This window comes from Cnephaeus nilssonii, assembly GCF_951640355.1.
Source record: "Cnephaeus nilssonii genome assembly, chromosome: 23".
Lineage (NCBI taxonomy): Eukaryota > Metazoa > Chordata > Mammalia > Chiroptera > Vespertilionidae > Cnephaeus > Cnephaeus nilssonii.
In genome coordinates this window covers 7225096-7249095 of record NC_137094.1, presented here as the reverse complement: position 1 = coordinate 7249095, position 24000 = coordinate 7225096, and the positions used below count along the sequence as shown (strand labels likewise).

General features: G+C 44.4%; 2 protein-coding genes across 16 annotated transcripts in view; one reads left to right on the top strand and one right to left on the bottom strand.

Moving 5' to 3' along the window:
• Positions 1-14684, bottom strand: part of CEP170 (centrosomal protein 170) — a 103338-nt gene extending 88654 nt beyond the window's left edge. For 2 of the 9 annotated variants that reach the window (XM_079763596.1, XM_079763598.1), the window contains exon 1: positions 14245-14682. The gene's annotated coding sequence lies outside the window, so the exon portion shown is untranslated. Of the gene's footprint in view, positions 1-14244 lie in introns of all 9 variants that reach the window. The other 7 variants (XM_079763597.1, XM_079763604.1, XM_079763601.1 and 4 more) reach the window with 5 other exon arrangements.
• Positions 14685-15184: 500 nt separating this feature from the next.
• The window catches only part of SDCCAG8 (SHH signaling and ciliogenesis regulator SDCCAG8), a 207459-nt gene continuing 198643 nt past the window's right edge, over positions 15185-24000 (top strand). For 3 of the 7 annotated variants that reach the window (XR_013813108.1, XM_079763610.1, XM_079763611.1), the window contains exon 1: positions 15186-15408. Coding sequence is in view for 5 of the 7 variants with exons in the window: in XM_079763610.1 (XP_079619736.1) it covers positions 15342-15408 (67 nt within the window). In the remaining 2 variants the exon portion in view is untranslated. Of the gene's footprint in view, positions 15409-24000 lie in introns of all 7 variants that reach the window. The other 4 variants (XR_013813109.1, XM_079763613.1, XM_079763609.1 and 1 more) reach the window with 3 other exon arrangements.

Sequence of the window (24000 nt, the reverse complement as noted above, 5' to 3'; positions counted from 1 at the left end):
CTCCCCAAGGTCACAAATCCAGCAGTCACAAACTGCAGCCATCTGGACGCACACCTGGGCTTTCAGATACCAAGTTCTAGGCTTTTCCACAACCACTGTCCCCTTTGCATTTTTTCAAGTCTACTTACAAATGAAGCTAGTGATCCCAATTCCTACAGACTCAGATTGGGCTAAAGAATTTGAAAATTGCCCAGCAGGCCTGGCTCAGTGGTTGAGTGTCAACCTAGGAACCAGGAGGTCATGGTTCAATTCCAATCAGGGCATATACCCGGGTTGTGGGCTCAATTCCCAGTGTGGGGCGTGCAGGAGGCAGCCTATGGATGATCCTCATCATTGATGTTTTTCTCTCTCTCCCTCTACCTTACTCTCTCTGAAATCAATGAAACATATTTCTTAAAAAGAATTTGAAAATGACTAAAAATCAATATATTTTTATCTAACAACACTATCTTTTTGAGCAATAAACACTGACAGTTCATGGACAACTCAGTCCATTTTCAATCTACCTCGTACTCTCCTGCTTGGCCACCAGCGGGCTTGAACAATCTCTCCCTGAGGAGTCACAGACAGGTAAGACTCGATCACTTTATATTGAGACCAAAAATCAGCTGCCCAACTAGAGGGATGAGGCAAATTTATGAAGTGGGGTGCAGCGTGGATCAGAGAGCTTGAATCTGAAAGAACTGTCAGCGCTCTAGGCTAACGGAACAACTATGCATCCCACAAACCTTTGCAGGTCAGAGATCACCAAGCGCAGACAGAGATGCACAAAGCTGTCACAACCAAGTGCCAACAGAAAGTACAGGAGGAACGGACAGAGGGAGGAAATCATGGAGTGAAGGGTCTGTAAGACCCCGAAAGCCAGCGTCCACCCTTCTGATTTCTCTTGGCTGTCATTTGTGTGGGATGAATCTTAGGCCTATCACTGCCTAACGTGTCCTTTAAGAGTTGTTTCTGCTCACCGTCACCACCTCTCTCCCTTACTCACTGCACACTAACTGTTTGGGAGGTTGGCATAAATCATTTCAACCATAGTATAAGCTCAACACATGAAACGGAAATCAAAATCAAAGTGCAGAGTAAGTCACAAGCCTCAGAGTATGTTTTAAGCAGGGACAGATTTTATAACTACATCAGAAATGCACCTGTTTATTGCCTAATAATACGTTGTTAATTATTAGCCGAAATTGTGAGCAATAAAACTAGGATGATGGAGAGGTTTTATATTTACACGCCCAAATGGGCCAGGCATGCCCTGGAGCCCACCCGTGGTCTAATAAATGAGCCACTAGCCACATATAAACTACTGAGCATTTGAAATGTGGTAAAGGCATCTTAGGAGACTTTTTATTTTAATTAATTTAAATTTAAATATTCATATACTTAATAGGGGCTACTCTAGCTAGCTCAGCTTTAAAAACAAGATTAATATTAAGGATGGCATTAGTTAAATGCCTCATACATATAGAATATAAATATACTAGAGGCCCGGTGCATGAAATTCGTGCACAGGGGAGAGGGGGGGCATCCCTCAGCCCAGCCTGCACGCTCTCCAATCTGGGACCCCTCGAGAGATGTCCGACTGCCCATTTAGGCCCGATCCCAACGGCAAGTCGGACATCCCTCTCACAATCCAGGACTGCTGGCTCCCAACTGCTCGCCTTCCTGCCTTCCTGATTGCCCCTAACCGCTTCTTCCTGCCAGCCTGATCAACCCCTAACAACTCCCCTGCCAGGCTGTTTGCCCCTAACTGTCCTCCCCTGCAGGCCTGGGTCCCCCCCAACTGCCCTTCCCTGCAGGCCTGGTCACCCCCAACTTCCCTCCTCTGCTGGCCTGGTCACCCCTAACTGCCCTCCCCTGCAAGCTTGATCGCCCCCAACTGCCCTCCCTTGCAGGCCTGGTCCCTCCCAACTGCCCTCCCCTGCTGGCCATCTTGTGGTGGCCATTGTGTCCACATGGGGGCAGGATCTTTGACCACATGGGGGCAGCCATCTTGTGTGTTGGAGTGATGGTCAATCTGCATATTACTCTTTTATTAGATAGGATAGAGGCCTGGTGCACGGGTGAGGGCCGGCTGGTTTGCCCTGAAGGGTGTCCCAGATCAGGGTGGGGGTTCCCTTGGGGCGTGGGGCGGCCTGGGCGAGGGGCGTGTGGTGGTTTGCAGGCCAGCCATGCCCCCCGGGGACCCAAGTGGAGGCCCTGGTATCTGGGATTTATGTATCTTCTACAATTGAAACTTTGTAGCCTGAAGCGGAGCCAAGTCTTCTGCTCGCTCCGTTGGGGCAGCCATTTCTGTTGGAATTTATTTATTTCTATAATTGAAACTTTGTAGCCTTAAGCGGAGGCCAAGGCAGGCCAGGGTGTGTGGAAAGCTTGGCTTCCTCCATCACCGGGGGCAACTCTAGCCTCCTGCTCTCTCTAGCTCTGTGGCTGCCGCCATTTTTGTTGGGATTTATTTATCTTCTATAATTGAAACTTTGTAGCCTGGAGTGGAGGCCTGGGCCCGCCAGGGTGTGCTAAAAGCTTGGCTTCCTCCATTGCCGGGGAAACCCAAGCCTCCCTCCTGCTATCTCTGTGGCTGCAGCCATCTTGGTTGGTTTAATTTGCATACTCACTCCTGATTGGCTGGTGGGTGTGGCTTATGGGTGTAACGGGGTGATGGTTAATTTGCATATTACTCTTTTATTAGATAGGATACACACATGCAAATAGGCTAATACACACAAAAAATGTGTAGAAATAATCTGACCTGATCAAAGAGTGTAAAGAGCTTTATATTTTCATTTACAAAGGTATATAGCATTCATACAAACTAGTAAATTATATAAGCAATCAAGGCTATCTTTTGGCTGCAATAATTCAATAATCACTTCAACTGTTACTATGTCTTAAGTCTATTCTTTCATATATTATTCATGAGACTATTGATGCTTAGAGTGATTAGGTCCATCATTACCAGAATTCCATGAGGTCTGCAACTGCTTGCCGGAAATACTTTGTAGTGGGAATATTTCTGGAAAGGCAATTCTTTTAAAAGGGAATCTCTGGGTCTAACTACAGAACAATTCCCTATTGACATTTATTGCATTTGGGGAAGAGCTTTTGCAAGTTTGAGGATAAAAAAGCCGCTAAAATAGCCCTAGCTGGTTTGGCTCAGTGGATAGAGCATCAGCCTGTGGACTGAAGAGTCCCGGGTTCGATTCTGGTCAAGGGCACGTACCTAGGTTGCAGACTAGATCACCAGGCCTGGTTGGGGTGTGTGTGGAAGGCAACCAATTGAAGTTTCTCTCTCACATGGATGTTTCTCTCTTTGTATCCCCTCACTCCTTTCCACTCTTCTCTCTAGGAATTAATGGAAAAAATATCCTCGGGTGAGGATTAACAAGAACAAAAAGAGCAGCTTAAAGAGATTATTGGGTACTTTGAACAATTATTACGAGGAGATAATGCTCCGAGCCCAAATGCATAGGATATGCCTAAAAAGGTTCACCTTCCAAAGACTTTCTTTCTTCAGTGCTGCCTCTCTTTCTGCTCTGTCCAGCCTCTCCTTCCTTTTTCAGTCCATCTCTACACACCACACACATCCTCCAACTCCTTTGACTCTCTCTTCTTTGTGACACAATGGGCCATAAAGAGAAAACTAAAGAATTTTTAAAACTTTCACATGCTCAATATTACTTTACTAGAAGCCCGATGCACGAAGATTCGTGCAAGAATGGGCCTTCCTTTCCCTGGCTGCTGGCACCGCCTTTCCACTCCAGGCCCTGGAGCCACCTCTTTCTGCTCCGGCCACACCCCTGGCCGCCTGCATCTGCAAATTAACCCGCCATCTTTGTTGGGTTAATTTGCATACTCACTCCTGATTGGCTGGTGGGCGTCACGAAGGTACGATCAATCTGCATCTTTCTCTTTTATTAGTGTAGATAAACTGGGGAGTAACCTCAGAAATGATATTGTTTATGCCTTTTATTTGTACAAATGAGAAACATGAGACACTGAGATTAAAGATTTGTTCAGTATCAGCTCAGACTGTGTGACTCCGTGGTTGAGCATCGACCTATGAACCAGGAGGTCACAGTTCGAATCCCAGTCAGGGGCATATGCCCAGGTTGTGGGTTCAATTCCCAGTAGGGGGCGTGTAGGAGGCAGCCGATCCATGATTCTTTCTCATCGTTGATGTTTCTCTCTCTCCCTCTCTGAAATCAATAAAAGTATGTTTTAAGAAAGATGTGTTCAATATCATATAGCGAGGAAGTAACAGCCAACTACGAAGCTCTGCTCCTTGTGCAAAGCACCCCCTTATTCACATCATGTTGACAAAGTATCGGTGTCTGTGTCTGCGTGTGTTTATCAGAAGGTCGGGGACCAGCCTCAAATCATCTGTGACACACAATGACTACACAGTCTGGTTTTTCTGCAGCAGGCTTGTGATGACAGTATTTATTAAATAAAACGACACATGTGTTTTATAAAACAGTTTTAGGTGTACGCAGCGATTGTCTCAAAAAAATTAATGTGGTTCCTTCCTTCCTTTTCCCCCTGTAGTTTGCAACTCTTCATTGAAAATGGTTTCCTCTGGCTCTATTAAACAGATACAGCCATGTCACACTACTAAAGGCCAGTCTATGGTAATACGAAAAATACGTTTTATATTACTGGAAGTCCTATTAATATTTTTATTGTTAAAATTTTTTTAAAAAATTGTCTTTATTGATTCAAGAGAGGAAGGGAGTGGGAGAGAGAGAGAGATAGAAACATCAATGATGAGAAGGAATCATCAATCAGCCGCCTCCTGCACACCTCCCACTGGGGATGGAGCCCGCAACCTGGGCATGTGCCCCTGACTGGAATCGAACCCGGGACCATTCCGTCTGCAGGCCAATGCTCTATCCACTGAGCCAAAACACTAGGTCTCTACCCCTATTTTTGATACTAATGTGCTTGATAAACATTTACTTTTGCTTTCTTTATTTATGCCAGATCCAGCATAGAAGGTGCATCCAAATTTTTAAGAAGTGATATTTGATATTATATTTTAATTTTGTCATATAGTAAACTTTTTAGGGTATATAGTATATATCGATATCTATATCTCAAAGAAAAACTCAAATAATCTAATGAGAAAATAATTCTATAACAGAGCTCAAACAAAATTTCTAAATTTTACTTTATTTACCCTTCATTAATTGTTCCCACCTCTCCAATTTACAAATTTTACATTCCTAATTTTGTACAGTGGCTCTTTACCATTCTGGAATTTGTTAGGTCAAACTGAACTTTCTCACCTCAAGAAAAGGCTCTTTTAAAAAAATACATATATATGCTTATTGATTTCAGAGAGAAAAGGAGAGGAAAGGGATAATAGAAACATCAATGATGAAAGAGAACTGTTGCTTGGTTACCTCCTGCACGCCCCCACTAGGGATTGAGCCCGCAACCTGGGCATGTGCCCTGAAGGAGAATGGAACCCTAACCTCCTGGGTCATAGGTCAATGCTAAACCACTGGGTCACACCAGCCAGGCAAAAAGGCCCTTATTTATTATTTAAAAAAATTTTTTTTAAGTATCTTTTTATTGATTTCAGAGAGGAAGGAAGAGTGAGATAGAAATATCCATGATGAGAGAGAATCACGGATCGGCTGCCTCCTGCAAGTCCCCCACTGGAGATCGAGCCCACAACCCGGGCATGTGTCCTTGACCGGAAATGAACCCGGGACCCTTCAGTTCGCAGGCCGACACTCTATCCACTGAGCCAAACCGGCTAGGGCTATTTATTATTTTTTTAAAGGCCCTTATTTTTATTGAACAGCCCAGACAGAATGCCCACATCGGTGAAGGGCAGAGTATAGTAGAAGTGGATTAGTGAATAAAACTGACAACAAATATTTTACTCCTGGATTTCCTACAAAAGGAAATCGCAGAATTAGTAGATTAGAGAAACGGTGTATGTTTCATTCAATAGCTCTTCAGCTTAAACAAAACCCGAATAAAATCTTATTCCCTTACATCATCAACTATGCTCATTTCCCCTACCTGCTTCCACAAGTCAGTTTCCAGCTGGCTGCCTGGAGGCCAAGACCCCTAACCTCACCCTGAGCTTAGAATCTGTACTTTTTCTATTCCATGTAGCACGTGACAAACCCTTATGTAGTAAAACACCTTGGAAAAACCCCAAAAAACAACAACAGTTAAAAAAAGGGAAATTCCCCATGACAGCCTTGGAAAAAGTAAGCTAGCCTGACTTCATTTTCGTTATTTAGACATTCTGCCTAGAATTAAAGATGAGTATGGATGCAGTGGTTGCCAACCGGTGGTCTGAGGACCACTCGTGGTCCGTCAGGTCCGCTGGATTAGAGCAAGTTACTACCTCAAAGCCTCCCTCCAGCATCATGTCCTTTTCTCCACCCCAAGAATATTATGAGATGATGCGCAAAAGCCGCCTATGGGGATGGGATGCAGAAGAAAGAAACTATTGTACAGACTCAGAATGAAAAAATACTTCATCACCAACCAACACATTCCTTCCGATCTAACAGTCTCAAGTGGTACCACACTTGGGGCAAAGGGGGAAGGAGATCCTACCTGGAATTACACCTTTCATTTGTCTTTTACATCTAACTCACTTGTTTATTCAAAACAGTTGGACTACCACAAGCTTTATTTATAGATGAAGACACTGAGGTTCTGAAATTAAAGCGACATGTTCAAGGTCACACAATTCGGGATTCTCAGGCAATTCTGACAGCAAATCTTCCCTTTGAATAGCTCAGCCTTTCCTGCTCTCTCTGTAGCTGCAGCAGCCAACTCCCTACACTGAACAAGCAGCAGAGGCAGATTCGTGATGAAAATTTGTTCAGAGCTTAAGATGTAGTAGCTTCTGGAGAAGATATTGTGAATGTCCCCACTGATAAACTAGAATAAATCATTTTCTCAGAGACAGTGTAGAAGGAAAGAGAATATTGCCTGCTTTCGTGAGAAGTATTTAGGTGACTAAAGGTGTTATGGGTGACTGCTCATTCCTTGTAAGTAAAAATACTTTTCTTTACTTGGCTTTTGGGACACCACACTCATTACCTCACTGGCCACTTCTTCTTTTATTTTTTTAAATCTATTTTTATTGATTTCAGAGAGGAAGGGAGAGGGAGAGATAGAAACATCAGTGATGAGAAAGAATCATTGATTGGCTGCTTCCTGCACACCCCCACTGGGGATCGAGCCTGTAACTTGAGCATGTGCCTTTGACCTGAGTCGAACCTGGGACCCCTCAGTCCACAGGCCGACACTCTATCCACTGAGCCAAACTGGCTAGGGCACTGGCCACTTATTTACAATCCTTCTTGATAGCTCTTTCTCTCTTGTCAGTATCAGGTCTCAATTCTCAGGCCTCTTATCAACCTAATTAATAAACTCTCAGCCTAAGGAATGTCCTCCAGTCCTGCGTCTTTAAATAGGGTCTACTGCCCTAGCCAGTGTGGCCCAGTGGATAGAGCATCAGGCCACCGGCTGAAAGGTCCCAAGTTTGATCCTGGTTAAGGGAAAGTACCTCAGTTGCAATCCCCAATCCTTGTCGGGACACGTGAGGGAGGCAAACAATTGGTATGTCTCTCTCACATTGATGTTTCTCTCTCTCCCTCCTTCCTTTTCACTCTCTCTACAAGTCAATTGAAAAATATCCTTGGCCCTGGCTGGTTTGGCTCAATGGATAGAGCATTGGCCTGTGGACTGAAAGGTCCTGGGTTTGATTCAAATCAAGGGCACATGCCCAGGTTGCGGCCCCATCCCAAGTAGGGGATGTGCAGGAGGCAGCCAGTCAATGAGTCATCATTGATGTTTCTCTCTCTCTCTCCCTTTCTTCTTCTCTGAAATCAATAAAAATATATTTTTAAAAAGAAAAAAAAGAAAAATATCCTCAGGTGAGGATTAAACAAAACAAAAAAATAAATACTGTCTACTGATGATGCTTAAAATCTCAATATCTTCAGTCTGAAATGAACTTCTGAATTCCGGACTAGTATATTCGACTGCCTACTTGATATCTCCACTTGGATGTTTAAATAGACATTTCGAACTTAATATGTCTTTTAAAATCAGAATCTGATAATTTTCACTATATCCACACTACCACTCAGTGTAAACCACTAACATCTCTCAGACTAGATCACTCCAAATGTGTCTTAGCTTATCCCCTTGTCCCTCTCTTCCCACCCTCCAGTCTAATAGCCACAAAACAGCCGGAGCCACACTTTAAACATATAACCCAGTTCTTACGTCATTCCCCTGCTCCAACACTCCAATGAGCTTCCAAGGCAGTTTAAATAAAATCAACCAGTGCAATTTCTACCCAACCTCATCTCCTCCTACCTTTCCAGCCAGTGACCTCTTTGTTTTTAGAATTCACTCATCCCATTAGAATTCACTCATCTCAGGACCACTGCCCTGTCTAACCAGATACCTACACGGCTGCTTCCTTATCTTGTACTAGAGGCCTGGTGCACGAATTCGGGCATGGGTGGGGTCCCTTGGCCTGGCCGGCAATCGGGCCACCTTGCCCAGTCCTGATGGGAGCCGATGGGGGCTGGCCAGCTGGGGAGGGACCTCAGGAGGGCTCCAGGGCGTGTCCAGCCCTCTTGCCCAGTCCAGATGGGCCAGACCCCAGCAGCAAGCTAACCTACCGGTTGGAGCATCTGCCCCCTGGTGGTCAGTCCACATCATAGCGTCTGGTTGAGTGATCGACCAAATGGTCGACCAATCGGTCAGACACTTAGCCTATTACACTTTTATTATATAGGATAAGTCTCTGCTAAATGTCATCTTCTCAGAGTGAGATGTCCCCTCACCACTCTCTAAAATATACCTGTCCAGGTGCAGAATACTGTATAAAGAGGCTATCATTTATGTAAAAGAGAGGGGGTGAATTAAGATTAAATTGATAAAATTGAATTGAAAAAAAATTACTGAAAGGATAAATACATAAAGAGGATAGCATGATTTCCCCTTAATTAAAAACAACAAATAAATAAAAACATCTCAACGGTATCCAGTATCTTGTGTCATCGCTTACCTCCAGCATATTTCATTCATGCAACACTTCTTCTATTTATAAATCTGCAGGCTGTCCTTGGCCATAACCAGTACACAGCCAGGATAAAGACATAAGAGGGCTGGCTTGTTAATTCTGCAAACGTCAAAAAGCCAGGAAGGGAAGCTAATCCCTTGGATAACAGAATCATGATTCAAGAAGATCTCAACAAGTTTTAACGCTGGCTACATTCAGAGATGATTTTAACACAGTTAAAGGTAAATAGCACTGCTTCAAAACCACCGTGAACGTGTATATACAGACTGGGAGAAATCTTAACATAAAAAAGATGCTGGTTTATGTTGACAACATCAGTGGTTTCCAGACAAATTTTTCAAAAAACAAAGAGAAACAATATCAAGCTGCCAACTTTTTATTGTTTATTTAAGAACACTAAGACAAAACCAAGGAATCCAAGACAAATGGCCAAAGAAACTTACCACCTGGCACTATCATTTCATAAAAAAGGGTCATTTTAGCATCAGAAAAGAAGAAATCAGAATAAAAAAAAAAACACCAAAAACCCTTACTGGCACAACTATGACTTGAAAAGCCACATAACATTTTTTCCTCTCACTTTCCTGCTATTCAAGAGTTAACACAATTTGAGACCGCAAACACAAGTGCACTGCTTAAGTTGAGGAAAGACATAATTTCACTGTACTATATTCAGACCATAACGGCAGAATTAAATAGGGAACCAGATCAGAGAAAGAATAGCTCTGACAAAAATGACTGTAGTCGACAGATGAGAACGGTAAAGGAAACCACTTCACATGCAGGGGTTGTCACATTTCACTTAGAAAAGAGAAGACCTAGCAAGGACCCAGTCCAGTGAGGAAAGCTTACTGCATCTCACTCATGAAGACAGAACTGCGAAGTGGGAAGAAGTTACATAATACAGACAGAGCAGATACTAACTCAACTTCAGTAAGATCTTTCCATTCTTTTCAAAAGCTAAGTGAGCCATCCTCTGCCCAATTTCTCATGGAAGTGTTGTTTGTGGAGAAGCTGGGTTCAATAACATCTACAGGGATTTAGTAATCGGCATGGTATTACTTCTAAAATCGCCTCTAAGCCTAAAATTTTATGAATCAGAAAGGAATCAATGTTGCCTTTTGAACCTACTAAAAGGGGCGAGTGGTCAGAATTTTTGCTTTAGTAAAAAAGACATAGGTTCAGTTATGGGTTGTACCACTTAGTAATGTGTGACACAAAAGAAAATTATTCACTAACTCTGGGTCTCAAATATTCTCAACTGGAAAATAATACCTTATTTATAGTACTGCTACATGAATTATACACATACACACACACACACACACACACACACACACACACACTCTGCCTAGCACTTACACTGAGTGGCCAGATTATTATGATCTCTGAATGCATAATAATCTGGCCACTCAGTGTGTGTGTGTGTGTGTGTGTGTGTGTGTGTGTGTGTGTGTGTGTATGTATGTGTATATATATATATATATATATATATATATATATATATATATATATATATTAGAGGCTCCAGTGCATGAATTCGTGCATGGGTGGGGTCTGGCCAGCCTGGCCAGGGGGAGGAGTCATGGCAGTTGGCCGGCCTGCCTGCTGGTCAAACTCCTGGTTTAGGGGACAATTTGCATATTAGCCTTTTATTATATAGGATATACACTGAGTGGCCAGATTATTATGCGTTCAGAGATCATAATAATCTGGTCACTCAGTGTAGTAGGTGCTTAATACATAATAGATTATTCATTTATGTAACAAATATCGTGTTCCAAAGAGTAATATTTTCTATCTTACTTATTAATGATTGTTATACTTAAATGAGTTCTCTGCTATGTCTCATTTTTCAAACCTAATGCATGCTTGGGATTCTTTTCCACTTATATATTAGTACAATCCCTATTTGCATGTTAGTACTTTTTGTAAGGCTTTCTTTAACCTCACTTTGGTGGTTTCCTTTCTACTTTTGTTTGACATAAAAGTGGGCTTTACATTCAGTACATATCGGCTGTATCAGTTCATTTTGGCCAAAAAATTTTATAATATGCTCTTGGACAATCATTTCAACTAACTGGACTATATATCCAGTTTTATCAACCTTACCCCCAGACAGATGATTTCTTATTGTCTTGTATTGCTCACATTGGCCAACTCATTGCTTAGCACCTTCCTCAGGAAATTTATGAGTAAGTAAATTAAAACCCATTCCACCAAGTGTAGTTGATTATTAGAAATCCTGGTCATTAACAAAAGGTTATGAAATAAAGATGGTCTCAGATTTCTCCCTGTAAGAGGAAACCCATTGCTTACTGAAGCACATCAACATGTAATGATCAGTCAACATTATTTCTCCAGGGAGGACTTTTCAGATGGTATGCAATTACTCTTTTGTTACACTTACAGTATAATTTGAACTAAACGGGTATTTAAGTTGACAATTTAGTATCATGCTGTGTGTAAGGTATTTATTAGGATAGTTTAACACCTCTAGTGTTCGCTATAGAAGACAAAAACATTACTCATTAACTGAAATAGCAAAAATTATTTTTCAAGAATAGCTTTTGTTGAGTAAAAAACATGTTGACAACTTTAAACATATACAGCATTCAGGACTAGATGAGTCATATCTGATTACTATCAGATGCAACAATAAAACAAGTGGTTTTTCAGTGTCAAGAGGAAAGAAGAAACTGATACTTGGAACAAATAAACCAAATCACTAAGCACAGAATTTTTAAAGCACCCTGATATTTGCATGGATAGGCATAATGTACACTAATTTTCTAGTGAAGTTTTCACTATTCTAATGCTCAGATAAACATGCAGATGGTTATTTATTTCCATACAGGGTAATTTTAGAATACCATGAAATTTACCAGTAGAATACATTTCAAGTGAGATTTAATATAATTCCACACACCTAATTTACTTACAGTTTATTTTTAAGTTGAAATGTAAGAGAAATCTTGAATTATTTTTAAGTCTATTAAGTGCAAAGTAGAATTTAAGGATAAAAATTAAAAGGACAACAAAAAAGCACTTGATCCTAAAACCAACTCAATAAAAAGCATAAATTTAATTTTGGTAAAAAGTTCAACACAAATTTTTTCTCAAAAGGTAAATTTTTGCTTAAAATAGTATAACTCATTAATTGATGAAAAATGAACTTCACAGGTTCTTGTTACGTGGCAATTTTATTTTTAACCGAGTTTATAGAGTTGATCATACTACAAAATACTACTGAATATCAAGAAATATTAAAATAGGGTTACTTGGAAAGTAGCAGGGAAAAAAATTTCCAAGGTTCTGTTTTTATGCAAAACCCATGTTATGGTATCTTTCCCTACATCAGTGAGTTAATATCTAAAACTAAAGTTCTATTTCAGTAGAATTATTCTCACATGACAAAGGATCAGATTAATCCAACTGGGGTGACCATGAACTTGACCGTCACAGACCACTCAGAGGCCGGAGAGCAGCTTTCCTTACGTGTCCACAGCGGATGTCACTTGCCTCTGCCTTTCATTGGAAGTTGGGGTTTGACGGACAGGCCAGTTAACTTTTTCAAATGTTCGTGTCTTCCTCTGTCGGTCAAGTGCACTTAGATTCTTGGGTTTTAACACAGCAAAACTGCGCAACCGCTACCAAGTCAGGGAGCACGAAAAGCAGCCCGAGTGTCACTTAGAAACACCACACGGAAGGGCAGAAAAAAATGCAGGATGGTTTGTCACTTGCAACGTAATATTTCCTGAGCCGAATTCCTAAATCTTGGAAGCATTCCCGGGAAGGATTTCATCAGGGAAGATCTAGACACTGTACCCATAATATAGCTCCTCTTGCATTATCCCCCCCACCTGCTCCTCCCCATCCTACTTCATTCTCTTGGGCTGGTTTTAGCCCCAGCACCCGGTCGGAAGCATCGCAGGCTCAAGGACCAAGTCCTTTGAAAAAGAGACCTTTGCAATCTGCTGCACCCCATTTCGCTCCGAGGGGAGTGAATTTTCATAAAGAGAATAAAAATAGGAATTAAACAAATGCAGACATCGAAATGTACCAGGTCTATTTTTTTTTTTTTTTGGTTGCTTTGATTGCTTTAAAAAAGAGAGAGAGAGAGGGATAGAAAAAAATAGGCAAGATGTGAATCTATTCGCTTAGGAACGTAGCATGCGTTACCCAACCCACTGAAAAAAAAAACCAACAATTCTGCTGCTGCATTTCCCAGCTACACAATAGGTCGCCACCGGCCCTTCCCAAAGCCCGGTCTTCGCCGTTCAACAGTCATTTTACACCGATCCCCTCGGCAGTGCTTGCACGGGCCCCGGCCCACAGTCTTCCAGGACCTTGCAATTCTCCAATTTCAGCAAGAAAACTCGACTGCACGCCAAGAAACACCGAGATTCGAGGACTCGGGACCCCAAAGCCCACATCTTCCCGCCCAGGGAGGGTTAGGTCAGCGGCTGAGATGTGTCTCCCTGGGGTAATAAGGTCAGGAAACCATCCCGAACCCCGCATTTGAATCCTGGGGACAATGAGGCCGACGGGAAGCCGCTGGGTCCTCCCCCGGGGGCTCACCACGGAGGCCGAGCCCGCGCGCGCGCGCGGGGGGCAGTCGCCTGGCGGGGTGCGTGACACCCCGTCGTCCACGCCCTCCCCACCCGCGTCCCAAAGGCTCCCCGCCCGACCTCGCGCCAAGCACCCCACAGCCCAGCACGGACCACAAAGAGGGGTCGGCCCTGGAGGCGGCTCCGATCCGGGGGGAGTCGGTCCCTTCCAGCGGCCGCGCGGCCCTTCCCTCCCGGCTCCGCCCGCGCCCCTCGCTCGGCCCGGGCGGAGGGGGAGGATGCACAAAGCCGAGGCGGAGAGCGCTGACGGGATTCAACGCGGCGGCGGCGACGGGCCCGGGAGCGCCCGGGGCGGGGGGGCTGGGCTGGGATGCAGGGGCGCCCGGCCAACCCCCCGATCCGGTGCGCGGGGGGTGGCGGCGCCGCGCGGAGCATCCGGGAAGCGCCCTCCCGGCCCCCGCCCCGCATTCCCCGCCCCGCCGCGGGCCGAGGCCGGGCCCCGGGCTGCAGAGCCGGGGAGGAGGATGTGGAGAGCCGCGGCGGCGGCGGCGGCGGCAGCGGCAGCGCCCAAGCCCGGCGAGTGCGCGCATCACTCACCCCTCACCGCGGAGAGAGGCACCGGTCAGGGAAGGCGGGGCGCGGCGCGTCCCGGGAGTCTCCACACGCCGTCCTCCCCGCACCCGTGTGGTCGTCGTCGCTGTCGCTGTCGCTGCGGTCGAGCTCCCGGCCTCTGGGCTCCGCTGGGCAATAACGTTATTCCACACACGCCCCACACATAGCGGTAACGGCAGGAGCGGCGGCCAGTGCGCAGGCGCCTGGGGAAGGGCGAGGAGCCCGGCCCTATCCCCGGCTCCGGCTCCGACCCGGCGATCTCTTACTGCGCAGGCGCCAAGGACAGACAATGAAAGGGGTTGTGCAGAGGGTCTCCCGCAGGCTTTCCCAGGTCCTACTGCGCAAGCGTGCCTCCAAGACCTCACTGGAACAATGAGGAGGACCCCAGCGTGAGCGGGCGCCGCAACGAACAGGGACTACAGTTCCCAGCGGGCAGTGCGCCAACTCCAAGTGGAGGTCGGGTGGCTGGGCATGCTTGGATTTGTAGTGTGAGCCGCCTTTCACAATCTAGGCTCTCTGCAAGATTTTTAGAGCTGCTTTCTCTTGAGCATGTATTTGGCCGTTTTTGACCAACGTCGTGAAGAGTGTAGAGCTTGTTATTTGCGTCTTTGAGAAGCTTCAAGGATCGGGTGCTTACTTAGCTCATGCAGAAGGCTCAAGGCCTGCAGGGAGCCCTTGCTGTCGGTAGGGTGGTCCAACAGCAGGATGGGATGAAGGCAGGGCTAAGCCAGGAAAAGGGCGGAGCCTCCGAACAGTCCCTTGGCAACCGGATCTGGCAACTGAACCGTTGCAGCCTCGGCTCGGGGCGCGGTGCCCTCTGGGAATTGTAGTGTCGTAGGACGGGCTCTCAGGAAAGTCGAGGCTGCAAGCCCGCAGTCTGTGAACCACAAATCCCGTCATCCACCAGGAGGGCCAGTGGGTGGGAAGGCTGAGACCCTCCGACTGGGGTTCCAGGCTCCCCGTTGACAGCCGCGGCAGGAAGCAGGCGGGTCCTGCTGGGGCGCCAAGGCCTCCTGTGCTCGGAGGGGAGATTACTGGACACTGTCCCACCTCACTCCCATCTCTGGACCCCGAATCTGCGCATGGAGAAGCCCCCGGAGAACTCTACCCTGGAGGAGACTCTGGGGCAATACCAGCGGAGTCTCCGGGGTGAGTTGCCCCGAATCCTGCGCCTTACCCTCTTGGGGACCATGGCCTGGTGGGCGGGAGCTGGCCAGGTGCCTTGCCCAACACCCCAATGGGTCCCACCCAGCCAGGACGCGGAGGAAGAAGATGGGTGTTGCTGTGATTTTTGAGGAAGGAGAAAGTTTGCTTTTACTATTAACCAATGGTGTTTCCCTTGATTCCCTTGACTTAGGCACCTTCGTTCTCCAGCGCCAGCAGAAACTCTTGCAAGGCTGTAGGCCACGTTTGCCCGGTTCCCACACTTTGCTCTTTAATCCAATAAGTTCCTAATGCACACTTGTACACATTCAAATTACGGTGTAGTGGATTGAATGGGATTTATTGGACCAGGAAAAACACACAACACTCATAATTATTTTAATCACAGCAGCTTTATTTAGTGGTCTAGGCTATTTACATACATTAAAGCATTTAAAACTTCAAACAAACTTATGAATATTCCTACTTTACACATGGAGAAATGGAGCTGTAAAGACATTAAGTTAGGTCAAAGCCCACGCAGAGACAGAGGCAGGTATTAAATTCAGTCAGGCTTGTTTGAAAAGCCTGTTTTTCTCTATTAATCATGTCATAATTACTATGACTGAAAGCTTACTTAGTTCATTCAGATTTTCTCAGTATAGTGCCCTGTGAATGAGTATCTATAAAAGTCGATACTTGTAGGTAGCTCTTTCATCTTGGACATCATATATAACATCTAGAAACTCTGGTTCTGTTATTTTACAGTTATGATGTATACAGTGTTATTGTGAGGAGCAAATTAAATTATCCGTGTAAAGCAATCATTTTCACTTTCCTTTTCTTACTGTTTCTCATCAGTAAGAAATACATTTTATATGGGATTATACATGTGTGTGTATATATGTGTGTGTATATATACACATATATACAGTATGTATGTACTAGAGGCCCGGTGCACGAAAATTGTGCACTCAGGGGGGCGGGGGGCGGCCCTCAGCCTGGCTGGCACCCTCTCGCAATCCAGGAGCCCTCGAGGGATGTCCCACTGACGGCTTAGGAGGGAAGCGGGCCTAAGCCATCAGTCGGACATCCTTAGTGCTGCCGCAGAGGCGGGAGAGACTTCTGCCTGCCAAGAACCCGGCTTCTGGCTGAGTGGTGCTCCCCTTGTGGGAGCGCACTGACCACCAGGGGGCAGCTCCTGCATTGAGCGTCTGTCCCCTGGTGGTCAGTGCGCGTCATAGCGACTGGTCATTCTGCCATTCGGTCAATTTGCATATTAGCCTTTTATTATATAGGATATGTATATATACTAAATGAAAAATTTCATTAAAGAATATTCTACTGGCCTGGCCGGCTGTGTCTCAGTGGTTGAGCATCGACCTATGAACCAAGAGGTCACAAGTTTGATTCCCAGTCAGGGCACATGCCTGGGTTGTGGGCTCGATCCCCAGTAGGGGGCGTCCAGGAGGCAACCGATCCATGGTTCTTTCTCATCATGGATGTTTCTATCTCTCCCTCTCCCTTCCTCTCTGAAATCAGTAAAAAAATTTAAAAAAAGAATATTCTACTGGAGTAATACATTCTATTTTTATTGTGTTTTTTTGTTGCGTTTTCTTAACCCTCTAGGTCCTTGGTCAGCAAACTGCGGCTCGCGAGCCACATGCGGCTCTTTGGCCCCTTGAGTGTGGCTCTTCCACAAAATACCACGGCCTGGGCGAGTCTATTTTGAAGAAGTGGCGTTAGAAGAAGTTTAAGTTTAAAAAATTTGGCTCTCAAAAGAAATTTCAATTGTTGTACTGTTGATATTTGGCTCTGTTGACTAATGAGTTTGCTGACCACTGCTCTAGGTCATGACCAATAGTTTAAAAAATTATTTAATGCATATAGAACACTGACTCATTTATTTTGTTAATCCTCACGCAAGGATATTTTCCCATTGATTTTTAGAGAGTGTGAAAGGGAAGGGGAGAGACGGAGAGAGAAACATCGATGTGAGAAAGACACATCAGTTGGTTGCCTCCGGCACTCAGCCCACAGGGCGGATTGAACCTGCCACTGAGGTACGTGCGCATGCCCGGAATTGAACCTGGGGCCCTTCAGTCCATGGGCTGACGCTCTACCCTCTTAGCCAAACCGGCCAGGGCCTTTTATTAATTGAGTGCCTACTATGTGTTAGGCATACTAGGTGCTGGGGATGTAATAAGTAACTAGACAAAGTCCCTGTCCTGTTGGAGCCCCTGGATTAGTGGGGGAGAAAGACAATAAACAAATGAAATAATTACAGATTACTCTGGTAGAAAATAAGGGTAAAGACTAGTGCTTGGAAGCACTCATTAAATGTTAGCTGCTATTTATACTTGGTACTTGCAGCAAAGGGAGGATTTTTCAAGGAGATTAGAAAGTTTATTTTCAAGTGACTGTAAACTTTGTAAGAGTTATTAATTATCGTTCCCATCGTCAGCAGCCTTAGAAACTGTCAACATTCTCAGTAGCCACACTGTAAGAGTAAAAGAATTAGTCTTAATGAAGGTATTCATCCTACTCATGTTTCAAGAACAGTTAGATACAGAAATAATCACTTCTAACTTTTTTTTTATAATTAATTTCAGACAATAAGGGAGAGGGAGAGAGAGATAGAAACATCAGTGATGAAAACCACCGATTGGCTGCCTCCTGCATGCTCCCCCTTAGTGTCCAAGCCCTCAACATGGGCCCAGGTACTTGCCCCCACCAGGAATCAACTGTGTCCTCCCAGTTCATAGGTCGATGCTCAACCATTGAGCTATGCTGGCCAGGCTGACTTTTTATTTGAAAGCAAGAAAAATGCAGTGCACAATGATAATATGAGTGATTTTGTTTAATTTTTGAGGTTGGCAAAAAAATTTTGTTTTGTATTATAAATGACTCCTAATGTTTCTCCTTCTTCGATCTTACTTTGAATTTTTATGTAAGCATCAGAGGCCATTCAATATTAGGCATTTTGATGCAGTGGTTAAATTCAAACTAATGTTATAGTACTATTCTTACTACTCATGAAGAGTTTTCATTCAAATGAAATTTAATACATTTTAAAATAAATTTGAAATTTAGTGTGCCAACAGTATAAAATAGAACATTTGTAATCAAGAGCAGACATAAAGCAAAGAAAAAAGTTAACCTAAAAAAAAACAACAAACTTTAGTCCTGGCTGGTTTGGCTCAGTGGATAGAGCGTCGGCCTGGGGACTGAAGGGCCCTGGGTTCGATTCCGATCAAGGACATATGGCTGCAGGGGTGTGGGCTCGGTCTCCATTGGGGGGCGTGCAGGAGGCAGCCGATCAATGATTCTCATCACTGATGTTTCTATTTCTCTCTCCCTCTCCCTTCCTCTCTGTAATCAATAAAAAATATTTAAAAAAACAGCAAAAAACACAACAACAACAAAAACACTTTAGCCCAGCTGGTGTGGCTCAGTGGTTTAGCACCCACCTATGAACCAGGAGGTCACGGTTTGATTCCCAGTCAGGGCACATGCCGTGGGTTGCAGGCTCTATCCCCAGTGTGGGGGCGTGCAGGAAACAGCCCATCAGTGATTCTCTCTCATCATTGATGTTTCCATCTCCCTCTCCCTTTCCTTTCCTCTCTGAAATCAATAAAAGTATTAAAAAAAAAACAAACCAAAAAATTAGTGATAGTTTTAACAACGAGTCAAGAAGTGGCACCTTATTTTTCATGGGTTTTCAGGACTGACTTTGTTATTTAGTAGCATTTTTATGTTTATGTAGCTTATATAACAACTCATGGAAAGAAACAAAACTAATTTTGACACAAAGCGTAGTTAGAAGTTCCTCACTTCATACCTAGAAATTATCTCTTTTAAATAGGATCTTCCTTAAAGTCAAAATGTGTGTTTCTGAATAGAGTATGGTGGCATTATTTTATGTGGGAAACTTCATGATTTTGAGTGTTTCTGCCTGATAACTTGAAAGGTATATTACCATTATGCAATCAGATTAAGTGCAAGTTCAAGTTCTTTTGTATTGTTTTGTGTTGGTTTGGTTGGTTTGGTTTTGTCTGCTGTCACTTCCCCAAAATGTCTTGCCTGGTTCAGGAGCAGGGGAAAAGCTAATCAGCATTCTTGGTCTTTCCTCACAAGTTATTGCTCTGGTTTCTAAATAACTGTACATGCAATCATTACTAACAGCTCTTCATTTATAGTCAGCCAGGAAATAGCCACATAAAAATGCAAAATGTTTTCACAATTTTCTGTGCTAGTCCCTCACTTTTTTCCTCGTTTATTTGCTTTAAATATAATTTGGGGTCCGGCCAGTTGCTCAGTGGTTGCTCATCGACCTAATCATTTTATATGCCGACTCCCCCTATTTCAACATCTTGGTGCTTCGGGCTCTAGATTGAAATTGTGGAAGGGTGTGATGCAGTCAGAGGAAGAGAATGTGGAACTAGGAGCCAGGTCACTAACTCTTAGTGTTGCTTGGCTGACAAACATCTGTTAACTTAGGCAAGTTATAAACTGTTCTTAGATTCTTGTGCTTTATCTACAAAATTAAGTTGGGCCTAGTCGGGAATTACTGACACATGACAGAATGTGTGAAGCTGCCCGTGGAAGACATGAGGGAATGGGGAGGCTTGTGGCAGAACTGGGCAGTTTGTACTTTTTCTAAAAACAATCCATTTCTCTCTTGCTTCCTCCTTCTTCCCTTCCTTTTTCTTCTCCCTTCCTCCCACACTGTTCCTTCCAATCAAAACACACATGAGAGCCCAGCCAGCGTGACTCAGTGGTTGAGCATCGACCTATGAACCAGGAGGTCACGGTTCGATTCCCGGTCAGGGCACTGCAAGAAATTGCAGAGGTTTAATGACATTCCTTGCAGCTCGACCCCCAGTGGGGGTCATGCAGGAGGCAGCCAATCCATGATAATGTCTCATCATTGATGTTTCTTTCTATCTCTCTCTCCCTCTCCCTTCCTCTCTGAAATTGATAAAAATTATCTTAAAAAAACAAAACAAAACACTTGTGAGAGCTGGTTCCGGCTCCGGGCATCACTCTCAGACCCCTGGATCTTCCATCAACACTGGGTTGGAGCATCTGAATGATAATGGTTATGTTTCTCTCTAGTTAAAGTAACAGTGAGGAGTGGAACTAGTTCATAGAAAGTGAAAGGTTTTTATTTGATCTGATTTGAGAAAACCGAAGATCATGTCAATATCCTCTGTTTTACTTTTGTATGTGATTAGCACATCTCTCCAGAGTCCACAGTGTGTTTCCCTCCCAGGGAGGGCTCACATCTGCAGGAAGCCTGTGTGAACCGGACTAGCCAATAATTTGGTCACTGGATTAGTCCACAGTGATATCATCTGGACCTTTGGCAAACTTACAAAAATATGTGTGTAACTTGGGCGGAAGTTCTTTTTCTCAGTTTTACTCCTCAAACTTGTATTTCTCCTTTTACTTCTTCTTTCCCCCTCCTTCCCCTCTGCTTCCTCCAACTCCTCCTCTTTCCTTCTTTTCTGCTCTTCTTGAATGTTTTTTGAGTATTTTTATATTCTGCACACACACACACATTCTCCACAGCTAATGTTTGCTTATTTGTTTGTCTTACTATCAGCCTCATTGAGACCAAGACAGGCAGCAATATAATAAAGCCTCTGAAGCATTCATTACGAAATGACAAAATTATGTTGGTAATTCAGCACAGACTGAAACATCTCCGTTTTCTAAAAATTAAAAAAATGGAATGGTTTGGCTGTTAAATAAGGATTGGTCATGCAAATAAAACTTGTAAGCATCTGAGGTCCTTTTTTGCTAATGCAATTTAAATTACATATATTCATTTTTTTTGCTTTATATTCTCACATGACTTTTCTTAGTAATTTTAACTTTTATGGCCATTTCTTTTACCAGAATAAGAAAAAGGCAGTAAAAGTCCAGTTTTCTTTCCTTCCTACTGAGGAGATAAATAGGCGAAAGACAGGACTTAGCGTGCAAAAAAGTAATTAGAAATTCCTAGCATCATCTAGAATCAAACATGGCTCAGTGTTATGAAGTTGTAAGGACATCTGTACATGTTCTTGGACAGAAAGAAGAGATTGAGTCGTTTTCAAGCTATTGAGATACTGAGAATAATTATATATCATCTTGGGATGTTTACAAGACATGCTCTCAGCACTTTGCTAAGGTTTTTAACCTTTCCACTTAAAGGATACTCCTTTCAGGGTCAAAAGGTGGAGAAAGAAGCCCTAGCCTGTTTAGCTTAGTGGATAGAGCCTTGGCCTGCGGACTGAAGGTTCCCCGGTTCAATTCCCGGTCAAGAGCACGTACTTGGGCACGTGTGGGAGGCAACCAGTTGATGTGTCTCTCTCACATCGATGTTTCTCTCTCTCTCTCTCTGTCTCTCCCCCTCTCTTCCACACTCTACAAAAATCAATGGAAAAATATCCTCAGGTGAGGAGTAACAACAAAACAAAAATACAAACAAACAGAAAGGTAGAGAAAGTAGCTTGACATGCACTTGTGCGCTCACCCAAGCACCTTTATGACTGATTCTGACTGCGCTTCATCCAAGCCCACTGGGGTATTTAAAGGAGTGAACGCCTAAGGCAGCTCTGGAAAATGGCCTTGGAATAGAACAAGTATTTCATGTGTGAGGCCTTGAAATGACATGAAGCTAAATCTGAATCCCAAGTTCTCCATGACAGTGTAGACATGACACCTGTCTGGACATCTGGGCCAGAAGTGCCCCAGCACCACTGCTGTGCCAGGCCAGCTCGTGTCCTGCCCACTTTCCACCAAGAGCGGCTGCCGTTACAGTGTAGCAACGTGGTGGGTTTGATGGACGTCTCTCCTCAAGACTGAACACAAGCTGTCTTATTTGATTGCTCTGAACCAATAGAGCTCGCCCTAGCCGGTTTGGCTCAGTGGATAGAGCATCATCGACTTGCGGACCGAAGGGTCTCGGGTTTGATTCTAGTCAAGGGCTCCTCCCCAGCCCAGGCCCTGGTTGGGGCGCGTGCAGGAGGCAGCCAATCTATGTGTTCCTCTCACATCGATATTTCTCTCTGACTTTCTCTCTTCCACTCTCTCTAAAAATCAATGGGAAAATATCCTCAGGTGAGGATAAAAAATAAAATAAAAGACAAACAAGTAGATCTCAACTGGGGCAATGGTTCTGCCCAGAGGACATTGGGTAACGTCTCAAGACATTTTTTTAAAAATATATATTTTATTGATTTTTTTTTTACAGTGAGGAAGGGAGAGGGATAGAGAGTTAGAAACATCGATGAGAGAGAAACGTCGATCAGCTGCCTCCTGCACACCCTCTACTGGGTGTGTGCCTGCAACCAAGGTACATGCCCTTGACCAGAATCGAACCTGGGACCCTTGAGTCTACAGGCCGATACTCTATCCACTGAGCCAAACCGGTGAGGGCTCAAGACATTTTTGTTTGTCAAACCTGGGAGGGAGAATGCTACCAGCATTTAGTGGGGCAGGGCCAAGGATGCTGCTAAACGTGTACAACGCAGCCCCTTAAACAAGAATCATCAGGCCCACTGTCAGTAGCTGAGGTTGAGAAACCATGATCCTGAAGGAAGGCTTTGCTCACAGCCTGGCTCAGCCCGAATCGTACTTGAGAGTCATTACAATTAAGGATACAGATTGTACTGGCTGGTGATGGTGCCCGGGTTCTGCCAGGCTGGCTAGGATTACTTCTTTATCAATGGAAAGTGACAGGTGCATAAGTCCTCCCAGTCGGTGCCAAAAGAATGCCAGGTGTAGCCCTCATACCGCATCTAGCCAATCTCCTTGATTTGCCAACATCCATGCATCATTCATGATCTCCCAGACACTGCTTTCTTAGGATGTTTGCATTCTTGCTCGGATTATCTTTCACTCCCGGCGCCAGCCACTTGAGCACATTTGTCGGCTATTAAGAGTCTTATGGTAGTATTTTCTTTGGGATTTTTTAAAAGCTTTCTATATACTGGTTTTGATGCCTCTCTCTATTGTCATGGCCATTTACAAAGCTGGCTTTGTCTGGTTTTGGATTAGGCTGTTGTATCTTGGTTGTAGTACCTGTCAGTCCCTTAGTAAGAGGTGACAGCGATCTCCTGGACCAGGCTGAGGCCCAGGCAGGGTGGACAGACACATGTATCTCTTATCTCGCCGTGGTCTCAGTTTCCTGCCTGCCTGCCTGAGTCTGAGCTTGTTCTGAGAACTGGGATGCGTCTTGTGTCTCCGCCCGGGGCGGTCTGGTTGATTGCATGTTTTCTCAGGGACAGCTGGGCGCTTCGCAGGGTGTGGCTCCCTGTCCCTGTCACCAGGCTAATTCCCCTTCACATCCCCCGGTGCAGATGGACAATGTAGAGATGAATAATTCACAGTATGTGTACAGGGGTGATCCTCGCTAGGCTGGGACACACTTGCCTTTTGTTCAAACACATCTTGATGAAGGGATACCCAATGGTGAGCCAGGAGTTAGAAGTAGGGAAACTGGATAAAAAAAAAAAAAATGAATAAGACAGACTTCAATTGTCAGCAATCAGCAGCTGATTACAACCTGTTGGGTCCTGATGTTTGGATAGTGGACAAGCAGAAATA